We start from the raw sequence: 27,672 nt of genomic DNA on the forward strand, positions 1-27,672 counted from the left end.
TGTCTTGTATAATTATTTTGTATCCATTGGTTGTCCATTAATTATTCAACGGGTCATTTTAATATTTTATTATGAGTTATATTTTTTTTGTCTCAGGAATTATTATTCACCTCATGTTTGTTCAGTTGCGCTTTCAATTTGGTACATTCCCTTGTCAGTGCTTAATTCTTACACCATGACAACAATCAAAATAAAAAAATTGATAGGATAGAGTTGCCAATTTCTCTTTGATCACATTTTTAGTAGCTTATGCTAGAGCGTGGTTTTAGCTTTTATGATCCTTCGTTGTTTAACATAATATTTGCTTATTCTTTTAGGAGTTGGGACCAATAGTTACAATAAGATGAATTGTGGTATTTGGAGTTTAATGTCCAGTCTTGGTTGTTCACTTAGACCTCGTTTATACCTGAAGAGACAGACAAGTGATTTGAAAATTAGTTGAACTATGATTTATATCTTCTAACGGCGACTCAGTAAGATTAATGGACTAAAGCCAATTTTTTATGAGATGCCTTGTACTTTATTTTTAATTATAATTTGCATATGTATACACTTACATATGAAAAAAAAGTTAAGGTAACTTATTGTTTATGGTATAATATTCTTAAATGATATCAAACCTTTAATTTCACATAATATTATTATTATTTATATTAGTAAGGAGTAATTTAAACAAATAAAATGTTATGCATGTATTTATAATATATTACCTTTGATATTATTGTAAAAAACTATATTTACTAATATGAAAGATTTAAGTAGTTTAATTCAAAGTTCTATATATTTTTACTATTAAAGAGTAGACACTTGTTCTTTTTTTCATTTTTACCATGCATTTTTTGTACTTTTTTTTTGCAAACTCTAGTATTGCCTAAACTAAAATAAAATTATAAAATTCACAAATTAAAATTTTGGGGGCCTCAGAATTTTGAGGGCGTAAATCAAGGCTTTACTAGCCTCCTCCTTGAGCCACTGTCACGACCCGGATTTTTCACCTTCGGGGGTCATGATGGCGCCTACTCGTAGAAGTTAGGTAAGCCACGAAATATAGAAATTCTAACTCTTTAATTTCAATCCTTTTAACAACTTGAATCAATAGGTAATCAACAATTTAAAGATTAACGATAACAGAATAAGCGGAAGACTTAAACAGTTGAAAATGATCAAAATCAGTACTACATTGCCAATATACTACTCTACCCGGAATCTGGTGTTACAATATTCACGGACTGTCTATGAGTACTACATACAAATGTCTCAAAAAGGAAATATTGTCTGTCTCGGAAACAAGTAAAAACAAAACATATAAATGGATAGAAGAGAACGCTGGGCTTGCGGACGCCTGCAGGACTACCTCAGGATCTCTGGATGGACTGAAGGCTGGCTCCCCAAGTGCTATTGTCCCAATGCTGCTCCGATATCTATACAGACTGTAGAGTGTAGCATCAGCACAACCGACCCCATGTGATGGTAAGTGCCCGACCTAACCCCGGCGAGGCAGTGACGAGGCTAGGACCAGACTCCAGATAAACCTATGTAGTTATATATATATATATAGCGGAAAATAAACAAAAATAAACAATTTAAATGGGAGGGGGTACATGCTACGGGGTACATGCTACGGAGAAAACAGCTCAAAATCTAAAACAAAACAATAATAACACTGTTGCGGCGCGCAACCCGATCCCTATCATGTAACACTATTGTGGCGTGCAACCCGATCCATTTATATCACTGTTGCGGCGTGCAACCTGATCCAATTTAACATTATTGCGGCGTGCAACCCGATCCATATATTTAATATTGTTGCGGCGTGCAACCCGATCCATATATTTAATTTTCCTTTAGCAACAACCACACCAAGAGTCCGGCAAGGGATCAACTACAAACTACACCATCCCGGCAAGGGATTCAATAGTAAAAATAAATACGTCCCGGCAAGGGAGAAACAGCTATAACCAATCTCAACCAAACTTCTAATCATCTCAGCTAACATCAATACTCAATCATAAGTAAATTCCCACGAAATCAAAGTAAATCCTTGCTCAATATCGAGAATTATCAATTAAAGCATCCATAATATCATTTAAGAACACAACAAACTCCAATTTAAGACTCACGGTCATGCTCGACACCAACGTATAGATATTCGTCACCATGCCTATACGTCGTACTCGACAAGAAGCAAATAGCAAATAGGACACAACTCCTAATCCCTCAATCTAAGGTTAGACCGAACACTTGCCTCAAACTTTCACGGCCAACTCAAGCCTCAAACACTGCCATTCCTTTCGAATTCGGCTCCAAATCAATTGTATCTATACATAATCGATTTCATAACATCAATAAACGCTAAACAATCCAATTCCAATGCTTAGTTATAGCTTTCTAATCATTCTTCCCAAAAAGTCAAAAATTGACCCTGGGCCCGCTTGGTCAAAATACGAGATTCTGACCAAAACCCGATCACCCATTCACCCACGAGCCTGAATATATAATTTATTTTCAAATCCGACCTCAAAACGAGGTCAAATTCCTAAATAATCAAAAAGCCCTAACTCTACCCAAATCCCTAATTTTCTACCCTTAATCACATGTTTTAGGCCTAGAAATCTAGTGGGTGTTGATAAAAATGGAAGAAAACAAGTCAAAGATTACTTACCCAAGAGGTTATGGTGAAAAAGTTCTTCAAAAATAGCCCAAGAGGTGTGGAGAAGTTGAAATTTATGAAAAACTTGTGGAAATCCCGTAATGTGTTCTATTTTTGAAACTTAAAATAACTGGGGAAAATGGTCTTCGCGTTCGCGATGAATCACGCCAGAGAGACATTCGCGTTCGCGTAAGTGGGCGTGCGTTCGCGGAGAAGTAACTCCTCGAGCCTTCGCATTCGCGTCCAGGTGGTCGCGTTCGCGTAGGGTATAGTACCCCCCCCCTGCCCAGGATATGACCCCCCCCAATGCTTCGCGTTCGCTAACCGGGGTTACGCCTTCGCGTAGAAGGAATTTTCCTTCAACACAATTAACACATCGCGTTCGCGAGTGTCCTCTTGCGAACGCGAAGAAGAAAGTATCAGCACACCAGAAACTGGAAAACAACCTGCAATTTTTGAGTTCCAAAAACCTTCCGAAACACACCCGAGCCCTCGGGGCTCCAAAACCAGACATACGTACTAACTCAATAACATCATACGAACTTATTCATGTGATCAAATTGCCAAAATAACCTCAATAACAACAAATTAAACCTCAAAATCAATGAAATATTTCAAAACTTCTTAAAGCATCAAACTTTGCATTTATGGTCCGAATCACGTCAAACGGATTCCGTTTCTTACCAAACTTCACAGAGTTATCTTAAACCACATATAAGACATGTATCGGGCGCCGGAACCAAAATACGGGCCCGATACCAATATGTTCTAATCCAAATTCATTTCAAAATCCTTTAAACAATTTCAGAAAATAATTTTATTTAAAAATTTATTTCTCGGGCTTGGAACTTCGGAATTCAATTCCTGGCATACGTCCAAGTCCCATAATTTCCTACGGACCCTTAGGGACCGTCAAATAATGGGTCCGGGTCCATTTACCCAAAACATTGACCGAAGTCAAATTAATTTATTTTACAGTCAAAACTTATCATTTTTCACAGATTTTCACATTTAAGCTTTCCGGTTACGTGCCCGGACTGTGCACGCAAATCGAGGTGATGCTAAATGATATTTTCAAGGCCTCGGAACACAGAATTCAATTTAAAAGTAAGAGTGATAACCTTTTGGGTCATCACATTCTCCACCTCTAAAACAACTGTTCGTCCTCGAACGGATAGAAGAAGGAAGTACCTGAGTCAGGGAAAAGATGGGGATAACGGCTCCGCATATCGAACTCGAACTCCCAGGTCGATGCCTCAGGAGGTTGACCTCTCCACTGAACACGAATAGAAGGAAAACTCTTTGATCTCAACTGACAAACCTACCGGTCTAGAATAGCTATCGGCTCCTCCTCATAAGACAAGTCTTTGTCCAACTGGAGAGTGCTGAAATCTAACACGTGGGATGGATCGTCGTGATACTTCTGAAGCATGGACACATGAAACACTGGATGCACGGCTGATAAGCTTGGCGGTAATGCAAGTCTATAAGTCACCTCTCCCACTCGATCAAGAATCTCAAACGGGCCAATGAATCTAGGGCTTAGCTTGCCCTTCTTCCCAAATCTCATCACGTCCTTCATAGGCGACACTCGAAGCAATACCCGCTCACCGACCATGAAAGCCAAATCTCAAACCTTGCGGTCGGCATAACTCCTTTGCCTGGACTGAGCTGTACGAAACCTATCCTGAATAATCCTGACCTTGTCCAAGCCCTCCTAAACCAGATCCGTACCCAACAACCGAGCCTCTCCCGGCTCAAACCATCCACCCGGAGACCGACACCGCCTACCATATAAAGCCTCATAAGGAGCCATCTGGATACTCGACTGGTAGCTGTTGTTGTAGGCAAACTCTGCTAAAGGAAAAAACAGATCCCACGAGCCTCTAAAGTCAATGACACAAGCTCGGAGCATATCCTCCAAAATCTGAATAGTCCGCTCGGATTGGCCGTCCGTCTGAGGATGAAATGTTGTGCTCAACTCAACCCGAGTGCCCAACTCTCACTAAACTGCTCTCCAGAAGCGTGAGGTAAACTGCGTACCTCGGTCCGAAATGATAGACATGGGGACACCATGAAGGCGAACAATCTCCCATATATAGATCTCAGCTAACCTCTCAGAAGAATAGGAGACTGCCACAGGAATGAAATGCACTGACTTGGTCAGCCTGTCAACAATGACCCACACTACGTCGAACTTCCTCCGAGTCTGTGGGAGTCCAACAACGAAATCCATAGTGACCCGCTCTCACTTCCACTCGGGAAGCTCAATCCTCTGAAATAAACCACCAGGCCTCTGATGCTCGTACTTAACCTGCTGACAATTCAAACACCGAGCCACATATGTAACTATATCCTTCTTCATTCTCCGCCACCAATAATGCTGCCACAAATCCTGATACATCTTTGTGTTGCCCTGATGAATAGAGTATTGGGAGCTGTGGGCCTGCTCTAAAATCAACTCCCGAAGCCCATCCACATTTGGTATACACTCGACCCTGCAATCTCAAAACTCCATCATCATCTAAGGTAACCTGCTTGGCACCTCCGCGCTGCATCGTGTCTCTAAGGACACACAAATGGGGATCATCATACTGCCGATCACGGATACGCTCTAATAAAGAAGAATGAGCGACCGTGCAAGCTAACACACGACTAGTCTCAGAAACATCCAACCTCACGAACTGATTGGCCAAGGCCTGAATATCCAAAGCAAGCGGTCTCTCACCAACCGGAATATAAGCAAGACTGCCCATACTGGTTGACTTCCTACTCAAAGCATCGGCCACCATATTGGCCTTTCCCGGATGATATAAGATAGTGATATCATAGTCGTTCAACAACTCTAACCACCTCTTCTGCCTCAAATTCAACTCCTTTTGCTTGAACAAATACTGAATACTCTTGTGATCCGTGAACACCTCACATGTCACACCATACAGATAATGCCTCCAAATCTTCAATGCGTGAACAATGGCTGCCAACTCCAAATCACGAACTGGATAGTTCTTCTCATGAATCTTCAACTACCGCAAAGCATAGGCAATGACCTTACCATCCTGCTTCAACACTGTACCAAGCCCAATACGATATGCATCGCAATAAACTGTATAAGGCCATGAACCTATAGGCAAAACCAACATCGATGTCGTAGTTAGGGTTGTCTTGAGCTTTTGAAAGCTCGCCTCACACTCGTCCGACCATCTGAACCGGGCACCCTTCTAGGTCAACCTGGCCATTGGGGCTGCGATAGATAAGAACCCCTCTACGAACTGATGATAGTAGCCTGCCAATCCCAAGAAACTTTAAATCTCTGTAGCTGATGCTGGCTTAGGCCAGTTTTTGACTGCCTCAATCTTCTTCGGATTAACCTGAATACCCTCTGTTGATACACCATGACCCACGAATGCAACTGAACTCAACCAGAACTCACACTTCGAGAACTTAGCATATAACTGACTATCCCTCAAAGTCTGAAGAACCACTCTGAGATGTTGCTCGTGCTCTTCCCGGATGCGGGAATAAATCAAAATATCATCAATGAAGTCTATCACGAATGAGTCCAAATAAGGCTTGAACACTCGGTTCATCAAATCCATAAAAGTTGTTGGAGCATTTGTCAACCCGAATGACATAACCAAGAACTCATAATGCATGTTCTGAGTGTAGAAAGCTATCTTTGGGACATCGAATGCCCTAATCCTCAACTGATGGTAGCCAGATCTTAAGTCAATCTTCGAAAATACCTTGGCACCCTGAAGCTGATCAAACAAATCATCAATCCTCGGCAATGGATACTTATTCTTGATTGTAACTTTGTCCAACTGCCGATAATCAATACACATTCTCATCGACCCATCCTTCTTCTTAACAAACAACACCAGTGCAGCCCAAGGCAAAACACTGGGTCTAATGAAACCCTTCTCAAGCAAGTCTTGCAACTGCTCCTTTAACATTTTCAACTCAGGCGGGGCCATACGATACGGCGGGATAGAAATGGGCTGAGTGTCCGGAGCAAAATTAATGCAAAAGTCAATATCCCTGTCAGGTGGCATACCCGGCAAGTCTGAAGGGAATACCTCGGGAAACTCACGAACAATGGGCACATAATCAATGGAAGGAACCTCAGCACTAGAATCATGAACATACACCAAATAGGCCAAACACCCCTTCTCGACCATACATCCAGCCTTCACATAAGAGATAACACTACGGGTAGAATGACCAGGAGTCCCTCTCCACTCTAAACGAGGCAAACCTAGTAAAGCTAAGGTCACAGTCTTGGCATGACAATCCAAGATGGCGTGGTAAGGTGATAACCAGTCCATCCCCAATATAACATCGAAGTCGACCATGTCCAGAAGCAACAAATCTACTCGAGTTTCAAGACCCCCCAATCACAACTATACAAGAGCGATGGACTCTATTTACCATAATAGAATCACCCACCAGTGTAGACACATAAACAGGAACACTTAGTGAATGACTAGGCATGACCAGATACGGTGCAAAATAAGATGACACGTACGAGTATGTAGACCCTAGATCAAATAAATTGAAGCATCTCTATCACAAACCAGAACAGTACCTGTGATAACCGCATTTGAAGCCTCAACCTCGGGCCTAGCTGGAAGAGCATAACATCGGGGTTGGGCCCCACCACCCTGGACTACCTCTCTAGGACGGCCTGCAGTTGGCTGGTTTCCACCACTAGCACCTCTACCTTCACCCCCAGCACCTCCACCCCCACCTCTAGCTGGCTGGACGGTCTATGGAACACTTGGTGCATGAACCATATCACGGGAACCCTGCTACTGCGACTGAGTACCCACCAATCTCGGATAAGCCCTCCTGATATGACCATACTCACCACACTCATAGCATCTACTTGAGTGCTGCGGCTGAGGAAACTGAGACTGACCCTGGCGACTTGAATGATCACCCCAAAAACTCTGGAGCGGCAGTGCACTAATAGGAGTTGGTGGTGCACCATAGGGCTGTTGATCCGAATACTGCATGTGAGAACCACGGCCACCTGAAGCACCGTGAGAAACCTGAAGTGCTAACTGAAAGGGCCTAGGAGGATGGCCTCTACCATACGAATCTCTGCCTCCAGACGAGGCACCACTGAATCTGCCTAAATAACGGGGCCTCTTATACGACCCATGACCACCTCCCTGTGATAGAACCATCTCCACTCTCCTGGCCACATTGGCCACCTCCTGGAAAGTGATCTCACTCGCAGCCTCCCTAGCCATCTGAAGACAAATCGACTGAATAAGACCATCAATAAACCTTATCACCCACTCTCTCTCGGTAGGAAGTATGATAAGAGCATGACGAGCCAAGTCGATGAATCTGGTCTCATACTGGATAACAATCATGGAACCCTGGTGGAGATGCTCAAACTGCCTTCGATAGGCCTCTCTCTGAGTGATGGGGAGAACTTCTCCAGAAATAGCTGTGCAAACTGCTCCCAAGTTAAGGCTGGCGATCCGGCTGGTCTAGCCAAACAATAATCTCTCTACCAAGTCTTGGCGGATCCAAACAAGCGAAAAGTGGCAAAATCGACCTCATTGGTCTCAACTATCCCCATGTTCCTAAGAACCTCGTGACAGTTGTCTAAATAATCCTGGGGATCCTCAGTAGATGCACCGCTGAAAGTAGTAGTGAAGAGCTTGGTGAACCTATCCAATCTCCACAAAGCATCGGCAGACATAGCTGCTCCATCACCTGTCTGAGCTACCACACCCGGTTGAACTGATCCAACTGGCTGAATCGCTGGAGTCTGAATCTGGGGAGCTACTTGCTCCATAGTGCTAGTAGTAGGAGTCTGGGCTCCTCCTCCAGCCTGAGAGATGGTTGGTGCTACAGGAAGCAAGCCTGCCCGAATGACACTCTCCATAAGGCCCACTAGACGGACTAGAGCATCCTGAAGAACTGGGGTGGCAATAAACCCCTCTAGGACCTGAGCTGGGCCCAGCAGAACTGCTGGGGCCAGAACCTCATCATCAAAGTCAACATGAGGCTCCGCCGCTGGTGTTGCTGGTGTTGCTGCTCTGGGCTGAGCTCTACCCCGGCCTCTAGCACGGCCTCGGCCTCGCCCTCTACCCCTTGTGGGAGCTGCTGCTGGGGGCTTGGGCTGCTGAGCGGTGGATGAGGAAGCGTGTGTTCTCGCCATATGCGAAAGAACAGAGTAGAGATTCAATTAGCATTGAGAAACCAAACCGCACGACAGAAAGAACAAATGTGAAGTTTTTCCTAACTCTGTAGCCTCTGGAGGATAAATACAGACGTCTCCGTACCGATCCCTCAGACTCTACTAAGCTTGTCTGTGAATTGTGAGACCTATATAACCTAGAGCTATGATACCAACTTGTCACGACCCGGATTTCCCACCCTCGGGGGTCGTGATGGCGCCTACTCGTAGAAGCTAGGCAAACCACAAAATATAGAAATTCTAACTCTTTCATTTCAATCCTTTTAACAACTTGAATCAATAGGTAATCAACAATTTAAAGATTAACGATAACAGAATAAGCGGAAGACTTAAACAGCTAAAAATGATCAAAATCAGTACTACAGTGCCACTATACTCCTCTACTCGGAATCTGGTGTCACAATATTCACGGACTGTCTATGAGTACTACATACAAATGTCTCAAAAATGAAATACACTCTGTCTTGGAAACAAGTAAAAACAAAACATATAAATGGATAGAAGAGAACGTCGGGCTTGCGGACACCTGCAGGACTACCTCAGGATCTCTGGATGGACTGAAGGCTGGCTCCCCAAGTGCTATTGTCTCGATGCTACTCCGATATCTACACAGACTGTAGAGTGTAGCATCAGCACAACCGACCCCATGTGCTGGTAAGTGCCTGGCCTAACCCCGGCGAGGTAGTGACGAGGCTAGGACCAGACTCCAGATAAACCTATGTAGTTATATATATATATAGCGGAAAATAAACGAAAATAAACAATTTAAATGGGAGGGGGTACATGCTACAGGGAAATAATCATGTCCAGTAGAAACCAAAGAGAAATATGAGAAAATAGCTCAAAATCTAAAACAAAACAATAATAACACTATTGCGGCACGCAACCCGATCCCTATCATGTAACACTATTGTGGCGTGTAACCCGATCCATTTATATCACTGTTGCGGCGTACAACCCGATCCAATTTAACATTGTTGCGGCGTGCAACCCGATCCATATATTTAATATTGTTGCGGCATGCAACCCGATCCATATATTTAATTTTCCTTTAGCAACAACCACACCAAGAGTCCGGCAAGGGATCAACTACAAACTACACCATCCCGACAAGGGATTCAATAGTAAAAATAAATACGTCTCGGCAAGGGAGAAACAGCTATAACCAATCTCAACCAAACTTCTAATCATCTCAGCTAACACCAATACTCAATCATAAGTAAATTCCCACGAAATCAAAGTAAATCCTTGCTCAATATCGAGAATTATCAATTAAAGCATCCATAATATCATTTAAGAACACAACAAACTCCAATTTAAGACTCACGGTCATGCTCGACACCAACGTATAGATATTCGTCAACATGCCTATACGTCGTACTCGACAAGAAGCAAATAACAAATAGGACACAATTCCTAATCCCTCAATCTAAGGTTAGACCGAACACTTACCTCGAACTTTCACGGCCAACTCAAGCCTCAAACACTGCCTTTCCTTTCGAATTCGGCTCCAAATCAATTGTATCTATACATAATCGACTTCATAACATCAATAAATGCTAAACAATCTAATTCCAATGCTTAATTATAGCTTTCTAATCATTCTTCCCAAAAAGTCAAAAATTGACCCTAGGCCCGCTTGGTCAAAACATGAGGTTCGGACCAAAACCCGATCACCCATTCACCCACGAGCCTGAATATATAATTTGTTTTCAAATCCGACCTCAAAACGAGGTCAAATTCCTAAATAATCAAAAAGCCCTAACTCTACCCAAACCCCTAATTTTCTACCCTTAATCACATGTTTTAGGCCTAGAAATCTAGTGGGTGTTGATAAAAATGGTAGAAAACAAGTCAAAGATTACTTTCCCAAAAGGTTATGGTGAAAGAGTTCTTCAAAAATCGCCCAAGAGGTGTGGAGAAGATGAAATTTATGAAAAAATTGTGGAAATCCCGTAATGTGTTCTGTTTTTGAAACTTAAAATAACTGGGGAAAATGGTCTTCTCGTTCGCGATGAGTCACGCCAGAGAGACCTTCGCGTTCGCATAAGTGGGCGTGCGTTCGAGGAGAAGTAACTCCTCGAGCCTTCGCATTCGCGTCCAGGTGGTCGCGTTCGCGTAGGGTATAGTACCCCTCCCTCTGCCCAGGCTATGACCCCCCAATGCTTCGCGTTCGCGAACCGGGGTTACGCCTTCGCGTAGAAAGAATTTTCTTTCAGCACAATTAACACATCGTGTTCGCGAGGGTCCTCCCGCGAACGCGAAGAAGAAAGTATCAGCACACCAGAAACTGGAAAAAACTGCAACTTTTGAGTAACCTTCCGAAACACACCCGAGCCCTCGGGGCTCCAAAACCAGACATACGTACTAACTCAATAACATCATACGAACTTATTTGTGTGATCAAATTGCCAAAATAACCTCAATAACAACGAATTAAACTCAAAATCAATGAAATATTTCAAAACTTCTTAAAGCATCAAACTTTGCATTTACGGTCTGAATCACATCAAACGGATTCCGTTTCTTACCAAACTTCACAAAGTTATCTTAAACCACATATAAGACCTGTATCGGGTGCCGAAAAAAAAATATGGGCCCGATACTAACATGTTCTAATCAAAATTCATTTCAAAATCCTTTAAACAATTTCAGAAAATAGTTTTATTTAAAAATTCATTTCTCGGGCTTGGGACTTCGGAATTCGGTTCCGGGCATACGCCCAAGTCCCATAATTTCCTACGGACCCTCTGGGATCGTCAAATCATGGGTCCGGGTCCGTTTACCCAAAACGTTGACCGAAGTCAAATTAATTCATTTTACAGTCAAAACTTATCATTTTTCAAAGATTTTCACATTTAGGCTTTCCGGTTACACACCCGGACTGTGCATGCAAATTGAGGTGTCGCTAAATGAGATTTTTAAGGCCTCGGAATATAGAATTCAATTTAAAAGCAAGAGTGATGACCTTTTGAGTCATCATAGCCACCCGTCCACCCCTGACATTCTCAATCAAGATTTATATACTCAATAAAAATAAGACAACAACTACAAAGAACATTAAACATAGTGAATGTGTTATTCAGGAAATATGAATGAAGTTAGTTGAACAGGATATTCGTGGGTAGTAGTCTCAATGGAACTGATGTCCTAAGCTAACATATATTACAAGACCCTTAAACTTTTTTCATCAATTCCATATAGTATTGAGACACAAAAAAATCCTACTTGATTTTGATCTAGCTGTGAGAGCGTAATACATAATATATGGGTTAGGTGTACGTTATGGTATTGAACTCTTCCCTATACAAAAAAAGGTATTAAGTAAAAATTGTAAGTGGTTTAGTTTTGAACCTTGCAACATTTGCCTAGGGTATTTATTACCAAAATAACTTATTTTTTGAAGTATGAATCAATCAAATGTGACAAAAAGGAATAGTTGATACAGAGAATCAGAGTAAAACTAGAAATTAAAATCGTAAAAAATATGAAAGACTATATATATGTGATGACCCAAAAGGTCATCACTTGCTTTTAAATTGAATTCTGTGTTCCGAGGCCTTGAAACCCTCATTTAGAGTCACCTCGATTTGCATGCGCAGTCCGGGCGCGTAACCGGAAAGCTTAAATGTGAAAATATGTGAAAAATAATAAATTTTGACTATAAAATGAGTTAATTTGACTTCGGTCACCATTTTGAGTAAACAGACCTAGACCCGTGATTTGATGGTCCTGGAGGATCCGTAATAGGACTTGGGCGTATGTCCGGAATCGAATTCCGAGGTCCCAAACCCGAGAAATGAATTTTTAAAGAAAATATTTTTTGAAATTGTTTAAAGGAAATTGAAATGAATTTTGATTAGAACATGTTGGTACCAGGCCCGTATTTTTGTTCCGGCATCCGGTACAGGTCTTATATGTGATTTAAGATAATTCTGTGAAGTTTTGTAAGAAACGGAATCCGTTTGACATGATTCGGACCGTAAATGCAAAGTTTGATGCTTTAAGAAGTTTTGATTTTTTTTTTATTGATTTTGAGGTTTAATTCATTTTTTAAGGGGTTAATTTGGCGATTTGATCTCACAGATAAGTTCATATGATGTTTTTGAGCTAGTAGGCATGTTTGGTTTGGAGCCCCGAGGGCTCGGATGAGTTTCGTATGTGTTTCGGAATGTTTGGGACTTGCGAAAAATTGCAGAAAATAGTTGTTCTGATGTGTTGATACTTTCTTCTTCGCATTCGCGGGAGGACCCTCGCAAACGCGATGTGTTATTTGTGATGAAGGAAAATTCCTTCTATGCGAACGCGTAACCCAGGTCGCAAACGCGAGGCATTGGGGGGTCTTCCCTTCGCGAACGCGGAGGCTTATAGCCAGGGCAGGGGGAGGGGTACTATACCCTACGCGAACGCGACCACCTGGACGCGAACGTGACCACCTGGACGCGAACGTGAGGGCTCGAGGAGTTTCTTCTCCGCGAACGTGAGCCCACTTATGCGAACGCAAAGGTCTCTCAGTCCTGACTCATCGCGAACGTGATGAGCCTGTCGCGAACGCGATGAACAATATCGCCCAGTTATTTTAAGTTTCAAAAACAGAATGCCATACGGGATTTTTATTATTTTTCACAAATTTCATCTTCTCCACACCTCTTGGGCGATTTTTGAAGAACTTCTTCACCATAATCTCTTGAGTAAGTAAACTTTAGCTTGTTTTCTTCCATTTTTATCAATACCCACTAGATTTCTAGGCCTAAAACATATGATTAAGGATAGAAAATTAGGGATTTGGGTAGAGTTAGGGCTTTTTGATTATTTGGGAATTTGACCTCGTTTTGGGGTCGGATTTGAAAACAAATTATATATTCGGGCTCGTGGGTGAATTGGTGATTGGGTTTTGGTCCGAACCTCGTATTTTGACCAAGCGGGCCTGGGGTCAATTTTTGACTTTTTGGGAAGAATGATTAGAAAGCTATAATTAAGCATTGGAATTGGATTGTTAGTGTTTATTGATGTTATGAAGTCGATTATGTATAGATACAATTGATTTGGAGCCGAATTCGAAAGGAAAGGCGGTGTTTGAGGCTTGAGTTGGCCGTGGAAGTTCGAAGTAAATGTTCGGTCTAACCTTAGCTTGAGGGATTAGGAGTTGTATCCTATTTGCTATTTGCTTCTTGTTGAATACGACGTATAGGCATGGTGATGAGTATCTATACGTTGGTGTCGAGCATTACCGTGAGTCTTAAATTGCAACTTGTTATGTTCTTAAATGATATTACGGATGCTTTAATTGATGACTCTCGATATTGAGCAAGGATTAAGTTTGTTTTCGTGGGAATTACTAAGTTTGAGTACTGGTGATAGCTAAAATGGTTAGATGTTGGATTAAGATTGGTTATAGTTGTTTCTCCCTTGCCGGGACGTAATTATTTATGTTGTCGATTCCCTTGCCGGGATAGTATAGTTCGTTATTGATCCCTTGTCGGGACTACTGTTATGATTATTGTTGACTGTATATTGGAACGGGTTGTGCGCCGCAACATTATTATATATAGATTGGGTTGCACGCCGCAACATTATTATATATGGATCGGGTTGCACGCCGCAATATATATATATATATATATATATATATATATATATATATATATATATATATATATATATGGATCGAGTTGCATGCCGCAGCAATGTTATATTGGATCGGGTTGCACGCCACAACAAATATTATATTGGATCGGGTTGCACGCCGCAACAGTGTTAAATGATAAGGAATCAGGTTGCGCACTGCAATAGTATTATTATTGTTTTGTTGTAGATCTTGAATCGTTCTCTCATATTTCTCTTAAGTTTCTGCTGGATTTGATATTTTTCCCGTAGCATGTACCCCCTCCCATTTAAGTTGTTTATTCATGTTTATTTTCCGTTGTATATTATATAACTGCACAGGTTTATCTGGAGTCTGGTCCTAGCCTCGTCACTACCTCGCCGGGGTTAGGCCAGGCACTTACCAGCACATGGGGTCGGTTGTGCTGATACTACACTCTGCACTATGTGCAGATACCGAAGCAGCATTTGGACAGTAGCACTTGGGGAGCCAGCCTTCAGTCCACTCAGAGTTCCCGAGGTAGTCCTGCAGGCGTCCGCAGGCCCGGCGTTCTCTCTATCTATTTATATGTTCTGTTTTCACTTGTTTCCGAGACAGACTGTATTTCCTTGTTCAGACGTTTGTATGTAGTATTAATAGACAGTCAGTGGATATTATGACACTATTTCTGGGTAGAGACGCATGTTGGCATTTTCGTACTGATTTTGGTATTATATTAGTCTAAGTCTTCCGCTTAATTTCATCTTTTGCTATTATTTAAATGTTGATTACCTGTTAATTCAATTCGTTAAAAAGAGAGAAAAAATGAAAGAGATTGAATTTTTATATTTTTTGGCTTGCCTGGCTTCTACGAGTAGGCGTCACTCCCGAGGGTGGGAAATCCGGGTCATGACAATATAGAGGAACAAAAATAGAATTGATCATAAAATAAATATATTATTTCACTTAATGAGAAAAAAAATTATAAAATTAACTCACCCAATTCTATCTCCACCAATTTTTAATAATTATATACATACCCTTTCTTCCTCCTCGTTATAAGTCTTGGTTCTGCTACACGATTTTTTCCTTCTTCAATTGATCCTTAAATTTTGCCTGGAATAAGAATACATCCAAGAGAGGAGCCAAAATTAAAAAATAAAGATGATCTTATTTTCAAGGATACATAAGATACAAATGTCTTATGTTGCCCTTTCAACAGCACGCAAGGATTCATCCAAATGTTTTGGCTTGATTCATATTATACTACTCTTAGGATGTGTTTGGTACGAATGGAAAATGATTTCCATGGAAAATGTTTTCCTAGAAAATGAATGGTTTTATCACTTATTTCCTTTTGTTTGATTGGTGCTTGAAAAATATGTTCTTGTCACGACCCTAACCCCGAACTCGGTCGTGATGGCGCATCTCGTGAAGACAAGGTCAGCCAGACCAAAACAGAACACCTCATTTAAACATTTAAATACCATAAATAGTTCTAAAACATGATATAATAACCATAATTTGCGGAAATAACGATAACAACAGTAGAAACCATCCCGACACAGCCCAAAGCGGGGTGTCACAAGTAATGAGCAACTAATAAATCCGGATACCAGTCTACTAGATACGAAATCTGATACAGAAGTTCAAGAACATGACAACAGTATGATAAGGGAGGCACGGGGGCTGCGGATGCCAACAGCTACCTCGTGGTCTCCGAAAACACTGTCTGGACTGGGAAGATCAACACTCAGGAGCAGACTCTGCGATGCCTGAATCTGCATACACGGTGCAGGGAGTAATGTGAGTGCTCCGACCCAGTGAGTAATAAATATAAATAATGGCTGAAAGCAAGAAAACATGTAAAGGCAAAAATATCAAGCAGTAAAATCACTTAAAGCAGTAAATCCATGAAGAAGTCAAATGAAATTCCTTTAAACCAAGTAAAACAGGTAATTTAGCAGGTAAATAACAAGTAGAATTCCGCCCCTCGGGCACAGTAACAATCACTCAGAACAGTATCAGCCCCTCAGGCTCACTCTCGGTCCAATATTAGCCCCTCGGGCTCACTCTCAGTATAGTATCAGCCCCTCGGGCTCACTCTCAAATCATGATGGGTACCCGCGCTCACTGTAAGGGGTCCAGGCTCCGGAGGGGCCCCTTACGGCCCAAGCGCTATATCAAGCCACCTCGTGGCGTATAAAAATATCTCAAGCCCTCGGCCTCATATCACTCAGCATATCCTCACATATGGCCCTCGGCCTCACTCAGTCTGAAAATCATCACAAGCCCCTCGGGCATTAGTAAAACAGTAGTTCCCAGCCCAAAACATCATTTAAAAATATCATTTAAGTTTCAAATATGAATAAAAGTGATTGAGTTTGTAAAACAGTAAATATCAACAGGACTGAGTTCAAGTAACAAGTCAAACAGTGAAGAATTAGCGATAAAAATCCTCGGAGGGTTCAAATAGTTGGCACGAAACCCAAATATGGCAATCAGCCCAAATCATGATGATAACAAATAAGTTTCAGTCAAATACGCGGTAAAATCATCAATCGGGACGGACCAAGTCACAATCCCCAATAGTAAATGACTTCACGCTCATCATCAGCGCGTGTCTCACCTCAATATAGCACTTCGATGTGCAATCTGGGGTTTCATACCCTCAGAATATCATTTACAATTATTACTCACCTCGAGCGGCTACAACTCTAGCTCGCGACACCTTTGCCCCTCGAATCGGCCTCCACGCACGTCGAATCTATCCAAAATCAGAACGAATACCTACAATATTCTAAGGGAACAAAGCCCAAGCGAAAACATTCGAAAAATATCAAAAATCCCAAAATTAGAAAAACTCGAGTCCTGGGCCCACTTCTCGAAACTCAGAACTTTTCACATCATTAGATTCCTCGTCTCCCCACGAGTTCATGTATATCAAAACACACAAGAATCGGAGTTCAATTGACCCCTCAAATCCTTAATTTAAGCCCTCTTAAACTCAAGCCCTAAACCTCCATTTTTAGTCCTTTAATCTCTAAAATTTCAGTCCCAATCCATGAAATATTACCATAGAAGTGTGTTTTAGGTTCAAAATCCTTACCTTATCGAAGTTCTCTTGAAATCTCTCTTCAGAATCGCTCAACAACTCTAAGTCCGAAGTTGAAATGAATAAACCCTTCAAAAAACATGAAAAGGAAACATATATACCTTTTGCCCAGACATAACCGCATCTGCGGTCCAATAGCAGCTTCTGCGGTCATTTCTCTGCATATGCGGAATTTCACTTACGGATCCACACCGCATCTGCAGTCCACTCGCCGCATCTGCGGCTTCGCAGGTGTGGTCTCTTTTCCGCATCTACGATATCGTGCCTCCCTTAGCCTTCCGCTTCTGCAACCCAAACAACGCATCTGCGAGACCGCACCTGCGGTCCCCAAACCGCAGGTGCGAAAACACCAGAAGCAGCAAAAAATCTGCAATCACTCAAGTTCCAAAACTTCCCGTTAGCCATCCGAAATCACCTCGAGGCCCCTGGGACCTCAACCAAAAGCACCGACATGATCCAATACCTTATTTGAACTTGTTCCAATCATCAAAACACCTCAAACAACATCAAATTACCCAAAACTCATCGAATACAAGCCTAATTTTGAGAAATCTTTCGAAATACACTTTCGATCAAAAACCCGACCAAACCACATCTGAATGACCTGAAATTTTGCACACACATCCCAAATGACATAATGAAGCTATTGCAACTCTCGGAATTCCATCCCGACCCTTATATCAAAATCTCACCTATCAACCGGAAATCGCCAAAATATCAATTTTGCCAATTCAAGCCTAATTCTACTCCGAACCTCCAAAACCAAATTCCGATCACGATCCTAAGCCATAAATCACCTTTCGAAGCTAACCGAATCATCGGAACTCTCATCCGAGCCCCCTAACACATAAGTCAACATTCGTTTGACTTTTCCAACTTAACCCTTCTTAAAAGAGACTAAGTGTCTCATTTCTTACCAAATCCTTTCCGAACTCAAACTAATCAACCCGATCACATAAAACACAGATAAAGAAGCAGAAATGGGGAAAATGGAGCGGTAACTCATGAAACGACTAGCCGGGTTGTCACATTTTTAGTGTCAGGTTAGAGAGTATAAAATAATTTTAGGAAAATAATTTTTTTATGCTACTCTCCTCAACCTACCTTTCCGAAAATTCGCACGTTCTCTGTACTTCCCCCCCCCCCCAGACTCTATTTCTTCAAGAATCTAATTATTCTTTTCAAAAATTCACACAAACCGAAAGGAATTAATGTGCTACTTTACCTTTTCACACAAGAACAATGTTGAAATTGGAGCTCGATAACTAAGAAGAAAATACTTTATTTTGTTTAAAAAGAAAGTATCATTTCTACAACATGGAAAGAAATTACTCATTTTGTTGAATGAAAAAAAAACTTTTTTCTACATCATGAAAAGAAAATATTCGTTTTGTTAAAATGAAAGAAAATATTTTTTCTTGATCAGGAAAAGAAAATATTTAGTTTGCTGAATGTTGGAAAACTAATTCAAAGTTGTAGTAGGAAACCGTAGTTATTTGGGATTTGGTTTATTTAATTAATGTCTAAATAGGATTTGTAGTTAAAATAAATATAGGAATAGGCTTTCCTGTTTCTAATTGAAATAGGTTTCATACTATTATAAATAGGGGTATTGATAGCTTATTTTAGGTGTGGAGGAAATAAAGAATTGTACAGAGCTTTCAAAGAGTTAATATAAAATATTTTTCTTCATATTGGTATCAGAGCTTCTACGATCTTGGGAGAGAATCAAGTAGCTTCCGCTGCCGGTGGGTTGCGCTAGCCAATGGGTGTCGCCCGTCTGGCCAAAAAATATGTTGGCAAAATCATAGATAGTTGTCAACAGAATTAGACTATTCAATGAAAAGTTTCAAGACAGATTCAAGAAAAAAAATAAGTTTAAAGAGGTGCAAACAAATATGGCACAAGAGGAAGAAACTCTTCTCTAAAAGTTGGAGAGAGGTTTAAAAAAGTTGGAAGTAGATTACGTGCTTCAACAAAATTGAGTATTGGTGACAAAGCATCTACGAGTGTTGAAGACAGGTACTTCAACAAAATTGAGTGTTGATGACAAAGTGCATCAACGGTTGGTGACAAAGTGCATCAACAGGAGTTGAAGACATGTGCTTCAACAAAATTGGGTTGGTAACAAAGTGCATCAGCGGAAGTTGGAGACATGTACTTCAACAAAATCGGGTGTTGGTGACAAAGTTCATCAACGGTTGGTGACAAAGTGCATAAACGTGAGTTGGAGACAGGTGCTTCAACAAAATTGGGTGTTGGTGACAAAGTGTATCAACGGTGGGTGACAAAGTGCATCAACGGTGGGTGACAAAGTGCATTAAAGGGAGTTGGAGACATGTGCTTCAATAAAAATTGAGTGTTGGTGATAAAGTGCATCAACGGTTGGTGACAAAGTGCATCAACGTGAGTTGGAGACAGGAGCTTCAACAAAATTGGGTGTTGGTGACAAAGTGCATCAACGTGAGTTGGAGACAGGTGCTTCGACAAAAATTGAGTGTTTGTGACAAAGTGCATCAACATGAGTTGGAGAGAGGTGTTTTAACAAACTGAGGGATGAAGACATGTACTTCATGAAAGGTGAAAGTTGGAGAGAAGTGCTCCAACATAACTGCACAACGAATAAGTCAGACTATACAACTTTGAATTACGGGAGAATGTTGGAAAACTAATTCAAAGTTGTAGTAGGAAACCTTAGTTATTTAGGATTTAGTTTATTTAATTCATGTCTAAATAGGATTTGTAGTTAGAATAAATATAGGAATATGCTTTCCTGTTTCTAATTGAAATACGTATTGATAGCTTATTTTATGTGTGGAGGAAATAAAATTGTAGAGAGCTTTAAGAGAATTATAATAAAATATATTTTTCTACATTAAAGTAAAAGAAAATATTTTTTATATATTATGAAAAGAACTTTTTGTTGAAATACAAGAAAATACTTTTTGTACATCATGAAAAGAAAGTACTTGTTTTGTTGGAAAAAAAAATACTTTTTTCTATTTCAAGAACAAAAATACTTAGTTTGTTGAAATGAAAGAAAATACTTTTTCTACATCATGAAAAGAAATTACTCGTTTTGTTGAAATGAAATAAAATATTTTTTCTACATCACAAAAAGAAAGTACTCGTTTTGTTGAAATGAACGAAAATACTTTTTTTACATCATGAAAAAAAAAGTATTCCTTTTGTTGAAATGAAAAAAATATTTTTTTCTACATCGTGAAAAGAAAATATTCATTTTGTTGAAAAAAAAAACTTTTTCTATTTAAGGAAAAGAAAATACTTAGTTTGTTGAAATGAAAGAAAATACTTTTTCTACATCATAAAAAAAAGTACTCATTTGTTTGAAATGAAAAAAAATACTTTTACTGCATCATAAAAAGAATATACTCATTTTGTTGAAATAAAAGAAATGTACTCTATCTATAACATAAAAAGAAAGTACTCTAAATAATAGTTCTATTTAGGAAGGGTGGTGGGCGATGTTGGGTTGGGTGGGAGGGATAGGGGTTGGGGTGGGTGGGTATGGGTGGTTTGGGGTGGAGAATGTTGAAAAAAGAGTTTTGGAAAATGTTTTCCCTTCTTTTGATAGGGAAGGAAAATGAGTTCATGAGAAAAATATTTCCCAAAATATTTAAGCCCACCAAACACGAAAAAATTACATTTTCCCTTCATTCCAAACACACATTTAATATACTTGCCTAAACGCTACGGCTATTTTAGATCAAAAGGCAAATGAAGGGTATTTTTTAGCGTTTTTTGATACATTGGGGACATTTTTGGTCCTTTTTCGTATATTATATAATGGTATAGTAGTAATACTTTATATTTTGGGGTCTTAATCTTTGGGGGCCTAAGACAAGGGTTCACCTGCTTTACCCTAGAGCCGTACTTGTATCTTTCCTTCCAAGTTCCAAGTGGAAATATATATCGTATAGTAAATGTGATCATTAAATTTATTTTGGAAAAGGTAGAGTTTGGGTGGGCGTACTTTGATTATTTCATTTGAGTCTGTTTGGAAAGTTACCCTATAATTGGAATTAGTGTAATTACTAGAGTAGTAATTACACAGTTGCTTAATTATGACGACTTGTTTGTTTGTCATAGTGTCATTACAGATTTAAACATCGCTGGCAGTGATTTAAATTTTTTTAATACTATAGAAATAGCATGAAATTTAATTTTAAATGTATGAATTTATTCTAGAATAATGTACTTTTATTGAAGAGGTTGACAACATTCTCGCATATCCTAAAGTATGTCATATAAATTGAGATGAAGTAATATTACTTCCCAACCTAGTTAGATCCTTGACATGTTATCTTAAATCGCATGTTAGAAATCAATAAATTTCTATCTAATATCATGCATTATTCTATTAATTTATTTATACCCTATTCACTAATTACTTTAAACTAACATGAACCACCAAGCTTTAGAAACGGAAAATGATAAAACAATTGATTAAAGCATAAATGATTGTTAACTCTGGCAAAGTTATGTAGGTCAAGTAAAATATTGAATGCTTTTTAAGGGTTCTTAGAAGTATTCATAATATGATCACTATAACTTAAATATAAATTCTTCAATGAAGAGAAATATAAAAAGGGAAACTTCAAACAATAAAATAAAAAACTGTTCAATTTTATTCTATAGATATCCTTTACCCTGTGTTCAATCTTTTGTGCAATATTAAGCTGCCAATATACTATAGCAACTTAGTTCATGAAGCCAAGAATGGGAAAATGGAAATCAACAACCTTAACAATAGGGGTGTATCGCTTTTCGCTTTTTGGTTACTTAACTTGCCCTTTTCCACAGGTATCTTTGATGTTCCAATTGATGATTGAGCTGAATTTACAAATGAACCAGTGCTAGTAGACTCACTTACTTGATCAAGTTCATCCCATCCTCCGTATCTAGATACCTCGGGCTCATCCTTATTAGCTGAGACGCCATTTGTGGACGCCCATGTTTGATAACTTGGCTTTCTCCTTCGTGTCTTGGGGCTTCCTCCTCTTCTCCCAAAGTTTGTCTTGTTTGAGGTGGAAACACGCTGCCTCTTCTTAGTTTTACTCTTGCGCCTTGGTTTGTTTTGTGTCGTATCCAGCATCTTTTGGATTGCAAAAGAAAATGTGGATTGTCCAAGGGGAATGGCTAATGCCATAAGAAAAGCTTTAGGACCTCCTGTTATCAACAAGGCTATTAGAATTGGCGGAAGCGCCCAACCATAGGACCAGAAAACCTGCACTGCCAAAGAATGCTAATTTGTAAGTTATTTGACAAAAATATATCTGTCTAAGTTCCATTTTCTGTCGGAGAACATTTTAGCAAGAGTAGTTATTGTCAAATGGAGTTTGTCTAATGACACTTGAACATGTGGCTCTCATTCTTTCTGTTGAGCACCAATGTTTTTAGAATGCGGAAATGAAGACTAGCCTTAGCAAAGAATTTGACGTCCGTGTGGGATTGAAAATGTAAGAGGTGAGCTTCTGCACCGCTTTATGATGATGCCCAGTAAATGGCATGACAAGTAAATACGTACTATTTAAAATCCAACATGCTTTAGAGAATAATCAAGCAATACATTTCCAGATCTCTTCTTTCTTCTCTTTTCATAGTATTTATCCGAACTACCGCTGATGGAAGCAGCAAGATATGCAAAAGAAAAGCAGATGTGATCTGTTTGTGAGCTTGGGAAATTTCCTTGATTCCACGGGGCTTTAGGTAAAGATTATTCACGCGTTCATATATTAGCAAACCATTTTGCAGTTGATTTTTATTCAGAAAACATCAGATTTGGCAGTTGAACAAAGTGAAAAGGTACAACTAATCAAACAAGAACATTGGAAGAAAGAAACAAGAAAAACTTTCTGAAGTCAAAGAGCCTTTCTAGTCTGAAGCCTTAACCCTGGTATTAGAACTGTGGTTAGATTAACGCATAAGATATCCATTAAGAAAGGATTTCACGAAGCATAATTAGATGCACAGCGGATATTACTTCAATGCTGAAGGATGAACTAGTATCACACTTTGACCCTGGTTCAGAGCTAAACTAAATACAGATAGGCCTTGAGTCTTGATAATTCTCTTTTGTCCTCAAATTTCATTCTCAACCAATTCCTCTTGACAAGCATTATCATGACCACCTATGCAAAAGACTGGTTGTAGAGATCCTAAGAGTTTTAGCAAAGAATTCTGATGTACATAGAGAGTTTTAACACATAAGCGGTGAGCTTCCGCACCATTGTGTTTGAGGATCAGTGTATTCCATGAGAAGTGACATCGTACTCTACTCCTTTCAAGATATTTTATGTGATATAATCTTCTTAGGCACAAAAGGAAGAGCTAACATGACCTACATTGTGTTTATTGTGGGAATTTATTTTCAAAGGATTCAACTATTGCAGTTGAAATATGTGTAGAATATGCAAATGGTCTAAGTCTGTCAACAGGGGCGGATGTAGAGTTTGGCCGCCTGGTTCATCTGAACCCAGTACTTTCGAAGCGGAGCATAAATATATGTGTAAAAGTTCATTAAAATTGCAACAAATGGTAGGTCTGAACCCATAACTTTAAAAATACAATTGATTCAATGCTAAAAACCTTACAAGTTGAACCCATAGAATCTAAATCCTAGATCTGCCACTGCTGACAAGGATTTTCAATGTTTAATAATGAAATCTTGGAATGTTGTCAATTCTTATACAGCTTCTTCAAATATTGTGGAGAAGATAGAAAATTATTTGGAATAATCTAGCTATCAGCTCAAGATTGTCTTCCTAGTAACCACAACCCTTCACTAATTTAGTATTATGTACTACAACAATTTTTAACTCAAGAACACAACTTATGCATTTCAACTAAATTAAAAGCCAAGTTTATGACTCTAAAAACAAAAATCAATCAGCATTATCCAAGGCATCATTTTACACTAGCATCTGAATTCATTTATACAAAAAACAGTCATTCATAATGTAGCTGATTAGCTCAACCAACAGTATTCTTCTTTGTCCTTCAATTCAAATTAAAGCACCAAAAAGTGCCAAAACTCCATATCCATCCCAAAAAGATCCAAACTGTAAGCAGAAAATCTAAAATTCAAGTGCCCAAAATGCATAAAGGAGGGGAAAAAAAGGAACAAACTTTACAGCAAAGAAATGAAATTCAAGCTTATAGCATGGAATTCTAGCTGAAGAATAAAAGGGAGAAGCAGTAAAAATGGTACCTTAAAAATCCAAATACAATCAATATATTCCTGTAAAACTTGAGCTCCTTGGTCTAAGATTTCATCCCCATAAAACTCCTCCTCTTCCTCATCTTCAAAATCCCAAACTTTAATAAAATTCTGGTTCTTGATAGACTCAGCATTTGAGTCCCACTTGCTAGACTTGCAGAGGTGAAGAGGCTGAGAAAGAATATGAGTAGAGAGTGAATTTGTAGCAGTGAGTTTATTTAAAGAATTGGTTTTTTGAGGGAAGAAAAGAAGGAGAGAATGGTTGTTGGGGTTTGAGGGTTGAGAGGTTAGTAGGTGAAGAAGAAGAAGACCACTACTCTTAGCGGTTTTCATTGACGATAGCTTTTCCATTGGCCATCCTTGCCCAGTGAACATTATCCAGAAATATACAGTAGATAACTTTTCTGTTTCAATTAGGGGGAAAAATGAATAATAAAAGATAAGAAGTTTTACAATTTACATGTAGAATATAGCTTTTTCAAAAGATTCAATTACTTTAATTAGTAGTCTCAAAGGCCAAAGCATGTACATATTGAAATACAAGAATATTTTGGTTAGCGTATGAATTTCAGTAGAAACAATATTACGCACAAATAATACAATATTATAATTTTACTCTCTGTATCAGTATGACTTATGGCATGACATTTCATTTTATACATACTAGGCAGAATGTCTAAAAGTGGAATAAGAATATTTGAAACTTTGTGGTTGCAAATACGTCATGTTATTTTTTTTTTTTGCGGGTAAAAATATATATTATTAAGAATAAAATAAAAATTTAAGATAAATTATCTTTAAATATAAAAATATATTTTATTTACTAGTTTTAGAACAAAAAGAATAAAAATAACATGAACATAGAGAGTACCAATTATTGTATAGCCTTCAATTAGTATTTTAATCAAGAATCATTAAATCTTGTCGTTTTAACTTCAAAACTTGTACTCGCTTCTTTGTGTGATACAATTACTATTTGAAGAGTAAAAAGAATTTTCATTTAGCGTGATTTTTTATAAATATTTTAAAATTATTATTCTTTTATGTATTTTTGGAATACATAAATTTCACTCACATTTTTTTAAGATTTTACATTTAAAAAAATAATTAATCATCATACTCCAAATCATGTCACATAAAGTGGGACACAGAGTAATTCTTTGGGGGATAATTTTGCCTAATAAAGTAACTATATTTTCCTGTACTATTTCGTCCTCTTTTTTCCTTTTTTGGTCTCCGGGAAAAAAAACGTGGAGTCGGTCCATTCTTGACCCGATTTAAATCGACCCGATTCTCCAAGTATAAATAGCTGCCCCTATCGTTCTGTAATCTCTCGAAGGTTCCAATATTTCCGGCGATTCACAGAGCATGTACAAAGGGAGAATTCCGGGAAGAAGTTTCCGGCGACGATGAAGCCAATGACGGTGGATTATCTGGCGGACCTAGAGGATCAAGGATCAACAATGGCGATGGACATTGATGACGTGGATGCTCTCGAGATTTTCGGTGAAGGTCCTTTATTAGGTTCCGATCACCTCCGTCTCGCTGACGCTGATTTCTTCAATTCCTTTCAAGATGACTTTGATGATTCTGACATCAACTGAAAATTTGAATTTTCGGTACTTTCCTAGGGATAAATCACTAGTTTCACCGTAGTTAATAACCGTTCGTTTGTAGTTAAGTTTCTGGAGGAAAAAAATTTAACCATAAATATCGAGGAAATATGAGTATGTTTATATGCTTATTGATGATTAGCTTTTGAATGCTTGTTGATTTCTGATTCATTGATTAGAATTGGTGAAGTAATGATGGAAAATATGAACGTTTATTTGGTTATTGTATGTTCGTTGATTATCATTTTTGATTAAAATTACTGAGCTTGGGCTTTGCCATCTTATGATTTTATAAAATTGTGAAGCTGAATTAGTAATGGCGCATTTTAGTTAATTTTCTGAGAATTAACTCATAGATGTTGCCATTATGGGTGGAATATCATGTTTATTGAAGTTTTATAACTATGTAGTAGGTACCCGGTGCAATAGTTATACTAACATTGTGAAAGAACTTTTATGCTAACGCTGACACGGGTAATAAGCAATTGATAATAAGGAGTTGATGTATTTGGCAAATAGTTATAAATTTGGGGTGATCAACTTATGATTTCTAGCTAATTTTGAATTATTAGCATTTAATTATAAGCACTTTGAGTGTTTGCGTTAAAATTATACTTATAAACCAGATTAGCTTAATTGGCCATAGGTTTTTAGAATTGGAATTTATGGTACTATGTAATTGTTAATGCGTGGCTGTTGGCTGAAGTCGCCATTCTACGAGCTACTGTTCGAATTGAACATTGTCCATGCTAGTTAATGGCAAATTGAGTTCCACCTTTCATTGTTTTCAATCCTAAAACTTAAGCTACTTATCTTTTTTCATTGTGTTCTTTTCTTGGATTATTTAGCCATCTAAGTTTAATACGGAAACCCCACGATCTCTTCTATTGAAGCCTTAGCAGTTCACTCGTGAAAGGAAGCATAACGATAGCCATCATTGAATTGTGATTCATAACTTTAATTAATGAGTTTTAAGTATTCAACTTAATAGAATTTCATTTGTTGTAAAAAGATGATAAATACACAACACATTTTATCACAAAGAACAACTCTATGCGACCATGCGAACTTCGCCCATCTCAGGACACTAGCCCGCAAATACCAAAGACGCAATCAAGATTCAAAAGAGAGGAATGTTTTTTCTTTTCTTTTTCTGTCAATGAGTTTGAAAAAATTGTTTTCTTTTTCTTTCACCCCATACGTCTGCAAAAATAAAATGGAAAAGGGCCAAATATACCCCTTATACTATG

The 27,672-nt window shown here is 39.0% G+C and overlaps 1 protein-coding gene across 1 annotated transcript; it reads right to left on the reverse strand.

Annotated features, from left to right (window-relative positions):
* Positions 1-22,174: 22,174 nt before the first annotated feature.
* On the reverse strand, positions 22,175-25,245 carry LOC104238478 (uncharacterized). Its single transcript, XM_009792837.2, has 2 exons — positions 24,801-25,245; positions 22,175-22,817 (listed from the first exon to the last, which is right to left on the reverse strand). The coding sequence occupies exons 1-2, from the start codon at positions 25,182-25,184 to the stop codon at positions 22,296-22,298; spliced, it is 906 nt and encodes a 301-aa protein (XP_009791139.1). The 5' UTR covers positions 25,185-25,245; the 3' UTR covers positions 22,175-22,295.
* Positions 25,246-27,672: the final 2,427 nt, after the last annotated feature.

The sequence above is a fragment of the Nicotiana sylvestris genome, chromosome 1 (assembly GCF_000393655.2).
Source record: "Nicotiana sylvestris chromosome 1, ASM39365v2, whole genome shotgun sequence".
NCBI lineage: Eukaryota > Viridiplantae > Streptophyta > Magnoliopsida > Solanales > Solanaceae > Nicotiana > Nicotiana sylvestris.